Genomic DNA, 20,498 nt, shown 5'->3' on the forward strand with positions numbered 1-20,498 from the left:
TGTATTTGATGTACCGGTGTAAGATTTACCTTTTCAACCACGTTTTGGGGCTAGGAAGCCTTCCCCCAAGTCAGATCCATATATACATTCAGGTTTATCTACACTGTCAAGTCTATGTCCACCCTCAGGTCTATAATACCATGTGGAATTACTCTTGTTCAGTGAGGTGTCATTGGTGAAGGGCAGAGGGGAGGTTACACCTTCTGGTGCAGTGGCAGACATATGGCAACACTGTCAGGAAATTGACATTGGCTTAGAGAAACAGATTGCGAGGATGATTTCCAGGGTGATAGTGGATATGATCAAGGAGGTGTTTAACAACAACAACAAAATTAAATTTGTATAGTGCCTTTCAGGTCGGGAGAATGTCCCACGGAAGATAATGAAAGGAAAATTCAGAGGCTAAATGGTGTGGAACTATTCTTGCAAGTAGGTGGTTTGAGAACAAGGGGGGATGAATTTAAGATTATACTTAGGACTGTGAAGGGGGAATGTTTCAGACAGAAAATTCTCCCAGAGGGTTATCAAGAGTATGGAATGAATTGCCAGGGGTGGCTGTTAGAGAAGAGTTGATTGGGGGCAATTAAAGGGGGATTAAGGTGGGGACATTTGGAGAAAGAGGATTTGAGAATAAAGGGAAAGATCAGGAAATTGGGATTTGGCTAAGTGGTTTCATTTGAGGAGCAAACACGGGCAATAATGCGATAGGTTGAATGGCTTCCTGCTGTATGATAGATTTCTATGATTCTTTGCCTCCTACCAGTGGGTGAGAAGATTGTGCTATTCAATACACAATCCCAGCACTGTTAGATAAAGATTGTGGTTGAACCTTCAACTTCTGTGCCTCTGGAGCTCCCTCTCGCCACCCATCTGTCTAGCACCCCCACCCCCCACCACCTCTATCTTTAAATCCCACCTAAAGACCAAGCTCTTTGACCCTGCCTACGGTCACTGACACTGGTTGTCTATCTGTGCCTTTCTCTCCCTGACTTCCTATCTCTGTACCTCTATCCCTATCCAACGCAATACAAGCCACAATCTTCACCCCTATGCTGAATTATAAGTTTGAAGGATAAGGTTATTTATTATAACATGGAGTAATATGTGTTTTGCTCTCAGTTTATTTCCACACTGTTCTTCAGAGGAAACTATAAACCAAAATCACTTCCCTCTTTATAGTGAGAAAATAATTCAAAGTCCAATTTACTGCTAAGGACGCTTTACTTTGCAATCCTCTTAAAATGTAACGTTGGTGGTTTCTCAAAGAATTTGTGAAACTGTCGAGTGCAATAAACATACACAAGTATTTTTTTTAATCTGTTGTTAGTTCTGGTGTAACCTACACTTCCCTTTCCAGAGTTGTCAAAAGTCTTCAGGTCATAATTAGTGTTTCAAAAGAGATTAATTGCAAGTGATGAAAAACCATGGCAACTCAAGATTGCCATGACGACCACCGATGCTGGTTAGATAAGCCCGAGGTAAGGCTCACAGCAGTAGCGCAGACAGATCATCCTTTAGTGAAGACAGCTGTCGGCTTTCTGTCGGTGAGTACTTCACACAGTCCTCTCCTGTGACTTTATAAGGAAAAGTACAGGTGTTTACAGAGTACTTTTGTAATCGTAAAATAACATCAAAAAATAAAGTAAATTTCTTATCATTGTTTTTAAGAAGCAATGAAGGACATATGGCAGCTATAGCACTAAACCTGCTATAATACTGGCCTTTTGCTGTTGTATTAGGATTTTCAAATTCCATTTGATGCAATGTTATAAGTGATTCATTATCGCATGTACGTTGTTATAACAGAAAAATACAATTCTAGTCTTGTCCTGGACACTAATAACAGGACTGGAGTGTATGCGACCACTGTATTGTTAAGAGACAGAAACTGTTGGGAGGAAATGAAGAGATATTTTGTTTGTGCTTTCTCTTACTACCAAACAAAGCAGTGAATTAAATATTGCACTTGGCTTTTGCGTAATGAAGCAAAGACACTTTAAACCAATTGACCAATTTCTCTGCTTGAAACTCAAAATTTGTGTCCTCCCAATATACACTGTCTCACGATGGATCTATAATACTGCGACTCATTACTAGTTAACGTACTGCAACACATTACTTGTTAAGATGCTATGACTTATTGCTAGTTAAGATCTTGTTACTAATTAAGACACTATGACTCGTTGCTAATTAAAATTCTCCAATACATTACTAATTAAGACACTGTGAGTTATTTCTGGTTAAGAACCTGCAACTCACTACTAGTCATGATACTATACCTTTTTGCTAGTTAAGACAGTGCGACTCATTACTAGAGACTCTATGACTCATTGCCAGTTAATACTCTGTGACTCATTTCTAATACGTTGCTTCGACAGGGGTTAGGTTTGTTCTCCAGTGTTTCACTCTGGTAAAGGAAACATATAATAATAATAATCCTTGTATTATTTGATATTATCACGTCTTTGAGACGTCTCAAAGTGCTTCACAGAATATACTGTAAAGTGAATTGACTGTATATTTTGTGGGTGAAATGCGGAAACAACAACAAAATTACAATTGTAAAGCGCCTTTCACGTCAGGAGGACACCCAAAGACGCTGAAAGGCAGACAATTGCACACAGCAGTGTCCCATAAACAGTTGTGAATTGAGTATTCAATTTTTTTTAAAGGAATTATTACCCCCAGAAAAGCAATCTGCCAACTGAGTTCCTACTTCCTGCAAGGTAAACAGAGGCGTGTGGAGTAATGTAACTTGCCCAACATTTTGCCCTGCCAGGAATCAAACCCAGGTCTCTCACTTACGAGGCAAATGCTCTAATAACTGAGCTACAGGACTCCACATATGAAAGGGGGAATGGGAAAAAGGCAGGGAATATGACAAAACAGATTTTTCAGAGAGCCAGCACAGATGTGATGGGTAAAATGGTCTCCTGTGCTGAAAAATGTTATGATTCTAAGATGCGGTGTACCTAGAAAGACATCAAGATCTGAGGTCAGAAAGTGGCAGTAGCTGAGTTTCAGGACTAAAAAGTTCACAAAGTATAGAAGCGTTATGGCTTTTAATATCAGTATAACACATGTACTGTAGGTCGGGACAGATTCTCAGCACTCTGTCTCATCAGCAATGTAACAATATATATCTTAAAAGGCTTAAGTGGTTTTGACAGATTTTTTTACCAATAACTAACTAACTGCTACATTTGTTACCTATTGAAAAAGACAAGTTATAAAAAGTAATAAAAGTATTACTTAACTAGAAATAAGTCACAGTGTCCTAACTAGTAATGAGTCTTAATTATAATCATAGTGAATCATAGTGTCTTAATTAGTAACAGGATCTTAACCATCAATAAAAAGTAATAAACATCCTAACTCTACTTAATCGAAATACAATTTTATTTTTTTACAATTTCAGTAACCCCAACAGCCGATAATCTTATATCTTGAGGACTGATTTCCTTGATAATAATAATAATAATCCTTGCATTCGATATAGCTTCATATCACATCATTGAGATGTCTCAAAGTGCTTCACAGATTCTATTGTAAAGTGGATTGACTGTATTTTGCAGGCAAAACGTTGAAGCCAATTATGCACAGCAGTATTCCACAAACAGCCGTAGATTGAGTGACCAATTTTGTTTTTGGAGGGATTATTACCCCTGGAAAGTAATCTGCCAATTGACTAAAAACCGGGTACCTACTTTCTGCTAAGTAAACAGAAGCAGAGCAAGGAAACTTGCCTAAGGTTTTAGCCCTTCCGGGAATCAAACTCGGGTATTCTCACTTGAAAAGGCGAGCTCTCTAACCACTATGCTATGGGATAATAATATTTACGTTTGGTATAGCGGCTTTCACATCAGGAGGACATCTCAAAACATTCACAAAATATACTGTAAAATGTATGTAATTTGTTGGTGAAAGTGACAATCAATTTGCAATGCCCCTTGGGGCAAGGGCTGGAACATAGGCAGGGACAGAGGACAGGGCTGAGATAAAGACTAGGCTCAGCTCAGATGAAAGCTGGGATATGAGCGACAGGATAGAGACCAGGCTATCTTGGACTGGGAGAATAGGTCAAGATGGAGCAGGAGCTGGAACTAAGACCAGGACATGGTCTCAGATGGGAAATGATGATTAACTTGTGGGTGACTGAATTTCACAGCACCTGGCACCACAAAACCACAATGAAATACTGGGATGGAACCACATTTGTAATGGGTTGGGAAGGACAGAGAGAAAAGAGGAACTGGATCAGTCAGCCTGAAGAGGACCTCACTGAACTATTCCGTTTTTTTCCAATACAGATTACATGAGTGTGAGTGTAATATTGTTCACAGCTGCTTATCCTGTAGTATTTACACTGACAATAATGTTTAGTTACAGTTTGTGTGGTTAGAAAATAACAACAACTTGCATCTATATAGTGCCCTTCATGCAGGGTAGGGTGCCAGAGCACTTACACTAGCGAAGGGTTGCTACACTGTGTGAAAGAGTTGACCGTCTACCTATTACTTTATCCACAGGAATAAAAGCAAATCGACATGTCGTCAGAGTGCGTGCCTTCACCTGACGTACAAGATGACAGGCTGGACAACAGCGAGCAGCTATGCAAGCACTTAGGTAACTAATCTGGTGTGATGTCCGCAGAGACAGTTCATTACACCAATGGAAAGAGATTTCATCAGCCAGACTGAAAAAGTGCAATATGTTCCCCTGAAATATGATAAGAGTTTGCTTCAGGGCAGAGCACTGGCCAATGGTGCCAGATGGAGGCACAGATGGAAGGTGCACTCCTGAATCTCCACAGTTCACAGATGGGAAGCCATTTCCTTAAAGATGCCATGACTTACAAGAATCATTCGATGTGGCACAAATGATTTTTATATAGCAACTATTGGGATCAATAGTGCAATATTCTTAAACTATTCCCCCATTCTTTACGTATTGCTAGTGATAATGCTACAGAAGTTGTGGTTACAAATGTGTGTTTAATCTTGTCTTTAGGACCAGGCACCCTCTGACTTCAGGGAAATGATATTTCTCTCTGGCTTCTTATAGTGAATTTGGCTGCCATTTTCTTTTTAAATAATTTTTAGCGAGAGATGTATTTCTTGGATTCTTAGCCACGAAAACAACATTCTAATTTCAACTTTTTTTTTTACTTTTCAAGTTGTATTTATGTGTGGGGAAAAAAACATGTAATAATAATAATAATAATAATAATAATAATAATCCTTGCATTTGATATAGCGCTTTTCACGTCGGGAGGACGTCCCAAAGCGCTTCACAGAACACACTGTAAAGTGAATTGACTGTATATTTGTGGACGAACGCGGCAGCCAATTGCGCACAGCAATGTCCCACAAACAGTCGTAGATTGAAAATGACCAATTTAATTATTGTTTTTGGTTTTTTGGAGGGATTATTATTAGGCGTGTGGAGTAAGGAAACTTGCCCAAGGTTTCTCCCTGCCTGGAATTGAACTCAGGTCTCTCACTTGCAAAGCGAGTGCTTTAACCACTGAGCTACAGGACTCCATGTAAGGCCCAATTAAACCCTTTCCTAATCCTCACTAAAATGTTACATGAAACAATGCCACTAAACTGACCATAAAGCCAGAGGGAGAAACCATTCATTCAAATTCAAGGGATATTCAGTCCAAACAAATGATTAAAGACAGTTTTCCATCAATAATTATCCTCAACATTAATTAAGGAATTATTTTTTGGGGAATAATGCAATTTTGAACCCTATATTATTATTAATAATCATCCTTGTATTTGATATAGAGCCTTTCACGTCCAGAGGACATTTCAGTGCGCTTCACAGGATTTATTGTAAGATGCATTGACTGTAGGAGAAGACAACAACCAATTTGTGCACAGCAATTTCTCACAAACATCCATGAAGTTAATGATCAGTCTTATTTGGGAGATTGTTGGCAGGACACTGGGAGAAACTCTCTTCTCTTTTTGAATAGTAACACAGCACCTCTAATGTCTATCTGAACAGGCAGACAGGACTTCATTTTAAGATGTCATAATATTAAATTTATAGCCTACACCTGTACAGCGTGGGAAGCTAAAAGTTCTGTCGATTTGCTCTGTTGTCTGTGTACAATGCAAATCGGATAGTTTTGGCATCTAATATGCCCTCTTGTGGAATCACTATAGCAAGGCCACTGGTAAAAGCACCCATGATATTAACAGAAGTTATCTCCTGGCAATCCCCTGTATGTCACACAATCATTAGCCTTTATTCACGGGATCTCATCGGAACTGAAATGTCAGTTGGGAGAACTTCCGTCTGAATCAGAAGATAGTGGGTTCAAGCCTACATTACGATTTGAACTCATAAACAGGTTGTCACTCAGTAATAATAATAATATAATCCTTGCATTTAATATAGCACCTTATCATTTCATTTTATTGTCTCAAAGCGTTTCCTAGGATATACTGTAAAATAGATTGACCGTATACTTTGTGGGCAAAGCTCAATGTTATAGTGGGAGATTTCTGCATAGTTGGATGAGAAGTTAAGCAAAGGTCCTTTACTTCTTTAGGGATTGTTAAAGATTCCATGGCAGTATTCAAAACAAGTTTCTCCACGTTTGCGAGCTAACAGTTATCCAGATTAATTGGTCATTCACTGCATGGCTGTTTATCGGACCTTGCTGGTACATATTGTTTCTGTATTTGCTTAAAGAAAACGATGACTGCCCTTGACCATAATTATCTGTGAGAAGCTTTGATGGGATAAGGCATACAAATTAAATGTATTTGTGATGTTTCTAAGATGTTTTTAAGGTGGCAAAATATAGACTTGACCAACTAGAAATATCGTAGGACATGGCAAGCTGTCTTTATAATGCTGGAGAAGATTTTGATTTATTTAGCTTTTAAGCAGTTATAAGGTGTGCAACTTCCATACAGATACTTAAACATGGTGTAAATCTCCCTTATGATATATACCACATTATTCCCTGTATAGTTTATCCTCAAGTATAAGTTGCAGTCCATTGTTTGGGTCAAAATTACTAAAACAAATGTGCATTACACACAGAACCTGTACACAGGAGTCTGTATATGAGAACCTATAGACAGATGGTACCTTTGCATGTAATATTTTCACAGGAGCTTAAACACAGAGCCTATAGATAGCAGCTTTTACACAGTAGTCTATACACTTGCACAGGAGAATTTCCACAAATGTATCACTGCCTATAGACAGGTGCCTATTCATGAGAGCACCCCCCAGAAGCACACACACAAATCACACACACATTATAAGATGCTTGATTTAATGAACAATTCATTCACTGCCTATCTGCCTGCAGCAACGTGCTCAAATAGGAAGTAGGAAAGAGAAATGACAATCCCAGAAAGATTGAAAGAGAATTGGAGAAAAAAGTGAGTGGCAAATAGAAAGTTACTGGAGAGGAGCAGAGTTTATATACAGAATATACATGAGAATATTTACAGTATCCACACCTACCAATAGGTGGGAGTCAATACATGGGACCATGTAATATCTCACACTTCACTATGTTAAACTCCATTTGCCATAATTCTGCACATTCACTTCATGTGTTTATATCCCTTCACAATTTGATGACACGCCTCAACCTATTTTAACTTGGAAGTATTCCCCTTTATTCCTGCATCCAGTTTATTTATATTTAAAGTGAAAAGCTAGGCTTCGTGCACTGATCCATAGTTCTGTCTCAGCACTGGGTTGATTTTGACAGAAAAGAGACAAAACCCAGTAAAAGAATACTTGAATATGTGGTTCAAGGGGTGAGACCTTCTAACCTATCCATTTACCAATTTGGTTTAGCAATGCTGCTGCTTACTGATCTTCACTGTGTGGAGGGTGACTTCTCTTATTAAACCCCATAAAGTACTGGCCACCGCAGATGTGTCTGATCTCACCTATTAGGTTCTTCCTGCTCTGCCCCAGGAAGCTGTGGAGGAGGAGTCAGAAGGATGTTTGAAAGATAGACAGACAGCTACTTGGGTAATAGAGATAATAACGGGAATGGGGAAAGGGGAGACCAATGGGATTAAAATATCTGCCAAGATCTAATAAACTGATGGAACAGCCCAATAGATTCAATGGCTTCCTCCTATTCCTGTTTCCTATGTTCTTATCATTGTCAGGGATCAAGAAGAATTCGTCTGCGGTTTTGTTGCAGAATTAATCCCATTCCCCAGCCTATAGATATCCCAGTCTCGGAATAGTACCTGGCGTCAATCACCTTCTGAGAGCTCTCTGCTACCTGTATCAGGTTTTATTTTCTTGTTCACATTACACTTATCAGACTCAAAATTCCTCTTCTTATTCCTTAATCTCCCCCCCACCCCACCCCCCAACACACACACATGGATTTCATAGAATCATAGAATATTACAGCACAGTGTATCATAGAATATCACGCCTGTGCCGACTCTTTGGAAGATCTACCCGATCAGTCCCACTCCCGTGCTCTTTCCCCATAACCCGTCAAATTTTTCCTTTCCAAGTACCTATTTAATACCCTTTTGAAAGTTGTTGGTGAATCTGGTTCCACCAGCCTTTCAGGCCATGCATTCCAGACCGAAACTCTCTGTATAAAAAAAATTCTCCTCATCTCTGGTTCTTTTGCCAATTACTTTAAATCTATGTGCCCTGGTTACTAACCCACTGGCTAGTGGAAACAGTTTCTCCCTATCGACTGTAACAAAACCCCTCATAATTTTGAACACCTCTACTAAATCTCCCCTTAGCCTTCTCTGCTCTAAGGAGAGCAATCCCATCTTCTCTAGTTGCTCCACATAACTGAAGTTCATCATCCCTGCTTTTTTCTATTTCTATTAACTTACTGAATTGTACAGTGGTAAGTGCTGAGGAACTCTGAGCAGAAATAATAAACCTGGTCGTTTGGGCTGTGTGCTGAGATACAATCTGACAGCCGTTGCTTGATTTAACGCACAATTCATTCACTGCCTGTATGCCTGTAGCGACTTGCTCAAATAGGAAGTTGGAAAGAGAAATGACAATCCCAGAAAGTGAAATTAGAGAAAGGAAAAAGAGTGGCAAACAGAGTGTGACTGGAAATGAGCAGAGAGATAGCAAAGAAACTGGCAGCTATGCTAACATTGTAACATCTTACTGTGAAATTATTAGAAACTATGCATCTAATAATAGAGTGCAATTATGGGGTATTTTTTAAATCCATTCCTTGTGCTAATATAATTAACGCAAGGAATGGATGTTAACAAAGATCCAAAATTTGCTCCTTTGTTTGCAAGTTTTTCTTTAATAACACTCACCTTCTGTGATCAGCCTGCTGCCCATAGACTCTGCCTACACACAGTCTAATTAGCAGCTGCATCCAGGAATACATATGGTGTAAAAAACTGACTTTATATAGTAGGTTTCCTGTGTGCAAGGATATAACATTTTAAGATCACAAGATTAATTTCAATGAAGAACGCCCTTCAGTCCATCTGACCTCATAATAATCTCTTCAAAAAATGTCGTCACTCAATTTGCCACTGTTTGTGGGACACTGCTGTGCGCAATTGGCTGCCGAGTTTTCCCACAAAATATACAGTCAATTCACTTTGCAGTATATTCCGTGAAGCGCTTTGAGATGTCTCGAAGCGTGATAAGGCACTATATCAAATTCAAAGATTATTATTATTATTATTCCTCACTAGAATACCCACCCTACTGTCTCCCCATCATAGCATCAAGCTGCTTTTTAAATGAGTCCAGTGTCCTGGCCTCAACCACCATTCCTGTCAACTTGTTTCAGTCATTAATTGCCTGAAACAAATAAATACTTTCCTTGGTAAATGAATACTTTCTGGTGTCTGCTAAGGTTGCCACCTGGTCAGTTTTTTATAGGCTTGCCAGTTGCCAGCGAAATAATGAATGTGCCGGGATGTGTGCATGTGAGTGTGTGAGAGAGAAACGTGTCTGGGAGGAAGCAGGTGAGGTGAGAGCGCAGTCACAGGGTGGGGCTGTAACATGGGACGTGAGGCTGGGAAAGAACACAGCAACACCTATGAGAGGCTTTGTGGTGGGAAGGTCTTCAGAGAAGCCAATGAAAGGTAAGTTATTGTTTGAGATTTTCTCACCTCCCCATTTAATCCCTATTTAGGGGTTCTTTCTTCTTTGAATGTGTAAGTAATTACGTTATTACCTGCTCCCACCAACAATCATGCACTATGAAATTCATGTGTTGTGATCAAAAGTTTCAATCAAGCGAGTTGTTTCATTTTGTACTGTAGTGCTCAAGGAAATAAGTTGGAAAGTCCTGAAAGGGGAGGTGTTACGTGGCAGCAATGGCGTTCAGTGAATTGTGTCCGAATGACTGCGATGGGTTCAGTGAGGAGGTATTTTTTGAGTCAACGGACATTTATTTTGCCCTTTGTCAAACTCCATATAGCTCTCACCAGATATCACATTCACCCCCTTTCTAGTAGGGGAATAACAATCAAAAACTGAAATCTTGTCTTATTTTATTCCCCTCCTTAGACTGACGTTAGGTAACTCAATACAGACCAGGGGTCTCTCCTTGGACCTTATGCTATAATAGCTTGAAAAACTATTTTGTCTTAAAACTAAAGATCATGACGATTTGTGGAACATTTGTTTTAATTCAGTCTTAATTTAGAAACCAATTTTCAGCAGCTCTTAATTAGAGCAATTGAAGATTGGATTGGATTGTGGAGTCCTGCAGCTCAGTGGTTAGAGCACTCGCTTTGCAAGCGAGACACCTGAATTCAATTCCAGGCAGGGCAAAACCTTGGGCAAGTTTCCTTACTCCACACACATAATAATAATCCCTCCAAAACTAAAAACAATAATAAATTGGTTAGTTTCAATCTACGACTGTTTGTGGGACATTACTGTGCGCAATTGGCTTCCGCGTTCACCCACAAATATACAGTCAATTCACTTTACAGTGTGTTCTGTGAAGCACTTTGGGACGTCCTCCCGATGTGAAAAGCGCTATATCAAATGCAAGGATTATTATTATTATTATTAAGACTTTTTCACAATTATCGTGATCTTGAATTTGAAGACAATATTATCTTATGGGCTTAGACTAGGTGCAATTCAGGTTTGCTCTGCGCTGTGCTCAGTAATGCTCACTATGAACCAGAACCTCTGCTGCTGGGATGATCTCCTTTCTGTCGAGTTGATTAGAATCAGGCCATGAATTTGTACTCATACTATAGAGCTCCCACTGGAGATTGATTATATTGAATTTTCCCAACAGGATCATTGATTTGCCACTGTCTGATTTGCCCTTGTCTCTGTTTGGACCCTTGGTGCCTGACCAGCATTGCCACCTTTGCTGTTGTCCAGGAGAACAATTGTTTTTCAGTGCCCACGGTTCCAGTGGTTAACATAAATGTAACTTTACATATTCCTTTTCTGCCAGATGATCTTTCAAACCTCTCAGATCAGCTTATACAAACCTGTGAGATCAACGAAGAGAATGAGAAGGAAAAGAAAGACCCTGAGCCGGAGTACAAAAAGCCAAGAAGAAAGGACACCCCAGTTCAGCATGTACCTCCTTTGATCCCAGGTATAGTGGCAGTTTGGTAACAGGGGGCTTGTTTTATTCAAGAGTTCTTTCAATTTTATAATAATAATAACAATCTTTACATTTTGATAAAGTACCTTAAAACATCTCAAAGTGCTTTACTGAATTTTACTGTGAAGTGCAGTGACTGTGACTGGAAGAAGTTACCCCCACAATCCCTAACCGCTGCCTTGGAGTCCTCTGAACTCCTCTCCCTCTGGCCTTCAACCCTTACTGACCCCTCTTCTCCTCTCACCCTCCTCCACAACACCCTCTCCTCCACACTCGACACTCTTGCCCCCATCACCTCCCGTACTGTCTCCTACTCTCGCTTCTCCCTCTGGTTCACCACCCACCTCCGCTCACTGAAGAGCCAGGTGCGGGCCGCTGAAGGCACCTGCATCAAATCTGGCCTAACGGTCCACCGACAAATCTGGCTGGACCTCCTCAAAATCTACCGCTCCACTCTAGCTTCGGTCAAGTCGTCCTTCTACTCCAGGATAATCCTGGAGGTGAAGAACAACCCCAGGCTACTGTTTTCTACCACATCCCGACTCCTCCATCCCCCCCGCCACCCCGCGCAGGTCATCTCCTCCAACCTTCACTGCGAGGAGATGCTGGATTTCCTTGAATCCAAAATCAAGGGAATTCGCTCCGCGGTCACTTCCCCTCCAACATCCACACCCACCCCCACCCCTCCCTCCCACACTCCAACTCCTACCCATCCTCACCTGCACACTTTCGTACCCGTTTCCCCACCCTCTGTCACCAAACTCATCCTATCCCTGAAACCCACCACCTGCTCCCTTGACCCCATCCCCACTCCACTCCTTATCTCCCAGCTCCACCTTCTTGCCCCACATATCACAGACATCGTCAACCTGTCCCTCTCCTCTGGCTCTGTTCCCATTCCCTTAAAAACTGCCACCATCACTCCCACCTTGAAAAAACCCTCCCTTGATGCGTCGCAGCTATCAAGCTACCGGCCCATCTCCAACCTCCCCTCCAAAATCCCCTGTCCAAGGTCCTTGAACGAGTTGTCGCCTCCCAGCTGTGCTCTTTCCTCTCCACTCATTCATTATTCGAACCCCTTCAGTCGGGTTTCCGTGCTGCCCATAGCACAGAAACTGCCCTGGTCAAGGTCACCAATGACATCCTGACCATCTGTGACCAGGGCTCCCTCTGCCTCCTCGTCCTCCTCGACCTATCGGCAGCATTCGATACGGTCGACCACGCTATCCTCCTCCACCGCTTGTCCTCCCATCTCAACCTTCAAGGCCCTGTCCTTGAGTGGTTTAGGTCGTACCTCTCCCACCGTCTTCACTTTGTTTCCACGAACAGCTTTTCCTCTGGCCCCCGCACTGTCTCGTGCGGTGTCCCTCAGGGCTCTGTCCTCGGTCCCCTCCTCTTCACCCTCTATATGCTCCCCCTTGGTGACATCATCCGCAGACATGGGGTTAACTTCCACATGTATGCGGATGACACCCAACTCTACCTTTCCTCCTCTACCATCAACTCCACGACCACCGATGTCCTGACAGCTGCCTGTCCGACATCGAGTCCTGGACGAGAGACAACTTTCTTCAGCTCAATGTGTGCAAAACTGAGGCCCTCCTGATTGGGTCGCATCAGCGCCTCCGCACCTCAGGCGCTGACAGCATCAGCATCCAAGGCTGCACTCTCCACCTCTCAAAGCCATCAGGAACCTCGGGTTCTGTTCGACCCTGAGCTGTCCTTTCTCCCTCATATCCGCGCCACAACTGGCACCGCCTTCCATCACCTCCGGAATATCGCCAGACTACGGCACTACCTCACCCCTCACGCTGCTGAAACTCTGGTCCACGCCTTTATCACCTCAAGGCTGGACTATGGGAACTCTCTCCTCGCCGGCCTTCCCGGCACCTCCCTCCACAAGCTGCAGGTCATTCAGAACTCTGCAGCTCGTGTACTGTCCCGCACCAGGCTTCGCGACCACATCACTCCCACCCTCGCTCGCCTCCACTGGCTCCCCATCCCCAGAGGATCGAATTCAAGATCCTCATCCTCACCTACAAGGCCATTCACGGCCTTGCTCCCTCCTATCTCTCTGACCTACTATCCGCCTGGCTCCGGTCTGCTCCATATCCCCCGCCCCAACCGCCCTACCATCGGTGGCCGGGCCTTCAGCCTCTCAGCCCCGAGGCTCTGGAACTCTATCCCCCAGTGCCTTCGCCGCCTCCTCCCTTTCCTCCTTCAAGGCCGGTCTCAAGACCTTTCTCTTTGACCGTGCCTTCAGCTCCCCTCTCGACTCTCTACCCCTCCTCGCTCCCTCCCTTCCCTCCCCTCACCCTGACCATTTCCCCCCTGCTTAGGTCCTGACCCAACTGTACAGCGCCTCGGGACGTCATCCCGATGTGAAAGGCTCTCTATAAATGGAATCTTGTTGTTGTTGTGTATTTTGCAGGATAATGCGGCAGCCAATTTGCACACAATAATGTCCCACAAATAGCCATAAGGTGAATGATCAATTTTATCTGGGGGCTTGTTGGCCAGGACACTGGGAGAAATTCTCTTTACTTTTCAAATAGTGCCATAGGATCTTTAACTTCCACCTAATTTAGGTACATCAAAATAATTCAGAGAATCATTGAAATAATTCATAGTAGGATAATTTGGTGGTTCTCTATCATACATTTGGTTTGGATGATCATAATTGTATCTAACTTTTGATCTGTAATGATGGAGCTGAGCTGTTTATACCCCACTTTCAACCTTTTAGTTTTCTAACTGTTTAAGATTTGAATTGGCTTGACCCTTTCAAAGATGTGGCCATGCATTAAACAGGCTGTACCTCAGCACACTGGGTGCCAATTGTATTGTTTTGTAAAGACCTGAATTCATGACGTGTTTGAAGGAAAGTCTGTAAAATAATGTGGTTGTTCCCATCTGCTGTGGCTGCAGTACTATCTCAGTTGCTGTGTGTATATTGCATGTTCACTATGAGTTGGTAGAAATTCACTATCAAGAGTTCAATGGAAATAGTTGTATCAGTCTGAATTGCGTAGGAGCATGCTACTGACTTCAACAGAAGAAGATTTGGGTAATTAAACATTTTCCACCGCTTCAGTATAAACAGTGAATCTGCATGCCACTAGGCTGACTTCTGAGGCTTGTTCAAAGCACTCAAGCCTTCCCTCGGATGACATGAGAACTCTGAACACAACAATTTTACTTTTATTAAAGAGAGCATTGTGTGATCAGCTCTTCAGTTGTGTCAAAGAAACAAACATTGGAGTTTGCTACTCTTCTCAATGCACCTACAAGCAAACTGGGTGTTTATTTTTCCCGGCTCAGTTGAGGTGTAATGTGGAATGGGCAGTATAACCCAGCTTCCTGGTATCATTTCACTCTCATGCCAGCAGCAAAAGTGCACCAATTGATATGCTAATTCTTTAATAACCTTGTTCTGTAAGCATGATCAAGCCAAACACACTAACATAGGCATATTAAACCAAACATACACCATATATTTCACCCACAAAATGCAGTCACACCACTTTGCAGCATATCATGTGAGTCACTTTGAGACATCTCAATGACATATGTAGATGCTCTGTAATGCACGATGCTACAGCACCACTTTTACTCGATGACCCACCAGGTGCAACTGCAGTGAAAAATGCAAAAGTGAAACACATGTTAGGTCATAACTCATGAACAAATATGCCCATGCCACTCCCAGTTTCAGGACCTTTCTGATGAGGTATAAATCATATCTCAACGTCAATCGGTTATTGAAATTCTTCTTATAGCGCAGACAGACATTATTGTTTTATTTGTAAAGAAGATGGAGATCACTGATGGATTGCTCTGTCAATTGAAACATTGTAGACTATGAACAATCAGCATGAAGATGATGAATTTAATTGTTTATGTAAAGATCAGAACATCAATTTGTACTGAGATTATATCATAATTCAGATGAAATAGAGAAGACAAGAACTAAGTAGCTCTACATCCTTTTTTCTTTTGTTAGTCTGGCTCAGCACTCTCAGCATCCAACTCCATCCCTGTAAAGCACTCTGAGATGTTACCCTATATGAATACCACTATACAAATGTTGTTGTTGTTGTTATATCCAGTTAATACATGAATAGCCTAACTTACAAATTAGATTTTGCATTTGATCATTGTACATCTATTTGCCCCTCCCTACCCCTCTATTCACTGACACTGTAAATCTCTCCTTGTCCTCTGGTACTGTTCCCACCCAATTAAAAAATGCTGTCATCATTCCTATCTTTAAAAAAACCTCTCTGGATCCTTCTCTTCTCCCTTACTACTGCCCCATCTCCAACCTCCCTTTCCTCTCCAAGGTCCTGGAACGAGTTGTTGCTTCTCAGCTTCGCTCCTTCCTCTCCCGCCACTCCTTTCACGAACCCCTCCAATCATGTTTCCATGCTGCCCACAGCACAGAAACAGTCCTGGTCAAAGTGGCAAATGACATTCTGTCCATCTGCGACCAGGGCTCCCTCTGCCTCCTTGTCCTCTCTGCTGCTTTTGACACTGTCGACTACTCTATCCTCATCCACCGCCGCTCTTCGCACCTCAACCTCCACAGCACTGTTCTTGTCAGGTTAAGATCATACCTCTCATACTGCCTGCACTTCATCTTCTCAAACGACTTCTCCTCTAGCCCCAAGACCGTCTCGTGCGGTGTTCCTCAGGGCTCTGTCCTCTTCCAATATCTATATGCTCCCTCTTGGTGACACCATCCGCAGACATGGGGTCAACTTCCACATGTATGTGGATGAAACCCAACTCTATCTCTCTGCCTCCACCCTTGACTCCAGGACTCAATGCTGTCCTGATAGAATGTCTGTCAGACAGCAAGTCAAGAAGATGTGAAAAGCACGATATCAAATGCAAGGATTATTATTATTATTGTAAGTCCTGGATGAGAGCTAACTTTCTTCAGTTGAACGTCAACAAGACTGAGACTCTCCTGATTGGCTCCTGTCAGTCGGTTCTGACACTGTCTCACACCGCAGACCACCAAAACCCTCATACACGCCTTCATTATATCGAGGCTCGACTATGTAAACTCATTGCTTGTTGGCCTCCCCAACTCCTCCCTCCACAGGCTGCAGATCATCCAGAACTCTGCAGCCCGTGTCCTCTTCCGCGCAGGCTCCACGACCCGATCACCCCCATCCTTGCCCAACTCCACTGGCTTCCCATCGCACAGAGGATACCGTTCAAGATGCTGGTCCTCACTTGACCTAATTGATCCATCCCTGCTGATGTTCGAGACCCAAATACTCTTGACATATATCTGAGATAATAATAATAATATTAATAATCCTTGCATTTGATATAGCACTTTTCACATCTTCACACCTCCCCTCTCGACTCTCTACCCCCTCCTCGTCCCTCCCTTCCCTCCCCTCACCCTGACCAGTTCCCCCCTGCTCGGATCCCAACTGTCCAGCGCCTTGGGACGTCCTCCCGACATGAAAGGCGCTCTATAAATACAATCTTGTTGTTGTTGTTGTTGTCTCAAAGTGCTTCACAGAATATTCTGTAAAGTGAATTAACTGCACATTTGTGGGCAAAATGCGGCAGCCAATTGCAAACAGCAGTGTCCCACAAACAGTCCTGGATTGAAGTGAACAATTTATTGTTGTGTTTTTTTTTCTTGAGGAATTATTATCAGGTGTGTGGAGTAAGGAAATTTGCCCAAGGTTTCACTCTGCTGGGAATTGAACCCAGGTCTCTTGCTTGCGAGACGAGTGCTCTAACCACTGAGCTACAGGACTCCACTACAGGAATATTGATTCGACAACCGAACCTCTGGAACTCTCTTTCCTAATCCCTCTGCCATTGTCCTCTCTTTGCCTGTCTTCAGATCGTACCTCAAGATTTTCTTCTTTGACCAGTTTTAAGGTCACCTCCCCCTCTACCTGGTTTGGTGTCAACTTTTGCCATCATTGAGTGCGCTCAGTCACCACCCTGTGCAAACATTATTGTTAGTAATGGTTTGGTGTTGAAGTCTACTTGATTCTGCCCATTGTTTTCATCCTGGATCACCTCTTCATTGCAGGAATATAGGAACAGGAATTGGCCATACAGCCCCTCAAGCTTGTTCCACCAATCTATAAGATCATGGCTGGAACATAGGAACATTTAGGAATTAGGAGCAGGAGTAGGCCATTCGGCATCTCAAGCCTGCCCCGCCATTCCATAAGGTCATGGCTGATCTTCTAACCTAACTCCATTTACCTGCCCTATCCCCATATCCCTTAATCCCTCAATCCTTTGGAAACCTATCAATCTCAATCTTGAATATGTTCAAGGACTGAGCATCTACAGCCTTCTGGGGTAGAGAATTCCATAAATTCACTATCCTCTGAGTGAAGAAGTGTTTCCTCAACTCAGTTCGAAAGGGATGTCCCTTAATCTTAAGACTGTGATCACTAGTTCTATAGGCTGATCTGTACTTGAACTCCAACTCCAATTGGAGTTACATTAACAGTGCCTGTGAAATGTCAATCTGCCCTTTGACTGCTCCAGTTGGCATCTGGTATTGCTTAATCTGACGCCGCCATTCCCACATGCTAAATCCTACGTTAAACCCTACCTCTTCAATCACACCTATGGTCTCCTCTCCTTCTACCTCCACCTCTTCCTTTTCTCTTGCTTTGTAGCCGACCCCGTCTTTTTAAAGAAGCCCCCTGAAAGGTTTAAAGAGCATTACAAGATCAAGTTCTCACAAGATTCGTTTGGATAAAGAAGGCCCTTCGATCTGGTCTGATCCTTCTCGATCCTGTCATTCCCCTTCGCAGCATCAAGCTGCTTTTTAAATGAATCCATCATCCTGGCCTCAACCACCTTTCCTGACAACCAGTTCCAGTCGTTGATTACCCTTTGCATTAAGAAAAACATCCTGTCATCTGTCCTACTGTCATGTTGCATCTAAAATTATTGTTCTGGGTTTAGGTTTTCAATCCCATTCATGCATTGAGAATCTGAAGGAATCAATGACCTCACAGTAATAATGCTACTCAGACAAGGTATTGAAATTCCCAATAAAATGATGACTCGTGACGTATTAATCAACACTAAGAAACACTAACATTGTTAAGCATGGTCAATTAAGTCAGTCAGTGATTAAAGACTGTCGATGTGTGTGAGAATCACCCCCCCCCCCCCCCACTCCCATCCCATGTTTATCAGCTGATCTCTGAGTATTGATCGAAAATCACCTTTTACATTAAATTATGTAAATGATTCAGAAAAAACTATATTATTTAACCTTTTACTGGAGGTTTCTTATTTCTTCTTTAGAATCGAAATGTCATTCAATATTATTAGGAAAACAGTTCAGAGAGATGGACAATTGTAATATTAAAAAATGGCAACAACAACATTTTTGCATTTGTGTAGCGCCTTCATGTGGTGCAGTGTCTTGGAGCACTGACCACAACTTATAGGAGCTTCAAAGGTAATGTCAAAAGGCAAACACGACTGTGCCAATGAAGTAATACAAATGAGCTATGGGATCTTACACATTTCATGAAAGGACAATGAGAATACTACAGCAGCAGCAGTCAGACAACTTTGAGTGTGTGGTTGACCACTTGTCACTTCCCTTCTCTCACCTTTCTTCACCTCTGCGTGGTTTTGCCATGTTCAGTACATCATGTTTTCATTCCAGGTGTAAAATTGCTTAAAGAAGAGCAGCGGACAGTGTATGCAGAGGATGAAGAAAAGGATGGAGAAAAATTAACTGTTTAATAGTTGCGCAACAGACGGCAAGAACCATTCACTCGACTGCTTATCAAATGTGCCAACTTTCTAAACACAGCAATGTGTTTCCTTTTACTAACACTGGCACAATTCATGATCAATGTAGATTCATAATCCATTATTTAAGATGTATTAGTCATCAGATATAAAAAAATAATAAAATATTTCCGGAAAAGCTACGCAGGCTGATTATTTTTTGTAATCACGAGTCTTAACGCAGAGTTCAAACGATGCAAAATAAAGCTCAGCTGTCACTCTCTTTATTGACATGACTCAAAGCATGTGATACCTTGAAGGTTGGCGTTGCTGAGTTCGACTCAATGAAAGGATAGTGCATGCTCGCTTGTTAATCTTTGTCCACTTTCACTTACCAATTTATTCTCCATAATCAAACTGCCTCGTAAGGTATTTCTGATTAATTTAAGGTGTGGGGGAAGGATTTAAACAAATGCAAGGGGGAAGAAAGAATGAGAATGCATCTTAGAATGGGACAGTTTTGAAGAGGAAGTAAACATTGATAACATAGGGGCAATAGGTCTAGAAAAACTTGGGTAAAAGAGAGGGTAACAGCCAAAAGGGAAGAATCAGATTAAGAGGATAATAATAATAATAATTATCCATAAATTTGATATAACATATTTCATATCAGGAGAACATCTCAAAGTGCTTCACAGGATTTACTGTTAAGTGCACTGATGTGTATTTGTAAGTAATTGCAGCCACCAATTTGACACAGCAATATCCCACAAACAGCTATGAAATGAGTAACCAATTTTATTTTGGGGAGCGTTGGCCAGGACACTGGAGACACTACTTTCTCTTACTGAGTAGTGCCACAGGATCTTTAACATCCACCTGGACAGGCAGACGGAAGCTTGGTTTATTATCTCACCCAAAGGTCAGCACCTCCGAGAATACAAAGCACCACCACCTCTGAATTGAAGTGTCAGCCTGGACAGTGAGTTCAAAGTCCCAACATGGGGACAAGATAAGATATATTCCGACTGAGATAATCAACATTCACTCTCACTCCCACAGACACACTGTGGCTACAGAATGCACTGCAGCCACTCACTAACCTTACTTTGATAGCATCAGCCAGCCCTGCAAACTCCATCATCCA

General features: G+C 42.2%; 1 protein-coding gene across 1 annotated transcript; it reads left to right on the forward strand.

The window, feature by feature from the left end:
- The first annotated feature begins 1,463 nt into the window (after positions 1-1,463).
- Positions 1,464-19,548, forward strand: ppp1r17 (protein phosphatase 1 regulatory subunit 17). Its single transcript, XM_007900864.2, has 4 exons — positions 1,464-1,544; positions 4,530-4,626; positions 11,444-11,590; positions 19,284-19,548. The coding sequence occupies exons 2-4, from the start codon at positions 4,548-4,550 to the stop codon at positions 19,361-19,363; spliced, it is 306 nt and encodes a 101-aa protein (XP_007899055.1). The 5' UTR covers positions 1,464-1,544; positions 4,530-4,547; the 3' UTR covers positions 19,364-19,548.
- The last annotated feature ends 950 nt before the right edge of the window (positions 19,549-20,498 follow it).

This window comes from Callorhinchus milii, unplaced genomic scaffold (genome assembly GCF_018977255.1).
Source record: "Callorhinchus milii isolate IMCB2004 unplaced genomic scaffold, IMCB_Cmil_1.0 Scaffold2, whole genome shotgun sequence".
Taxonomy (NCBI): Eukaryota; Metazoa; Chordata; class Chondrichthyes; order Chimaeriformes; family Callorhinchidae; genus Callorhinchus; species Callorhinchus milii.

Bases quoted from the DNA above. Each gene is read 5' to 3' on its own strand.
- ppp1r17 (XM_007900864.2), top strand. From the start codon at position 4,548: ATGTCGTCAGAGTGCGTGCCTTCACCTGACGTACAAGATGACAGGCTG. The intron at 4,627-11,443 runs GTAACTAATCTG...CTTTTCTGCCAG, and splicing joins GCAGCTATGCAAGCACTTAG to ATGATCTTTCAAACCTCTCA. The intron at 11,591-19,283 runs GTATAGTGGCAG...TTTTCATTCCAG, and splicing joins TGTACCTCCTTTGATCCCAG to GTGTAAAATTGCTTAAAGAA.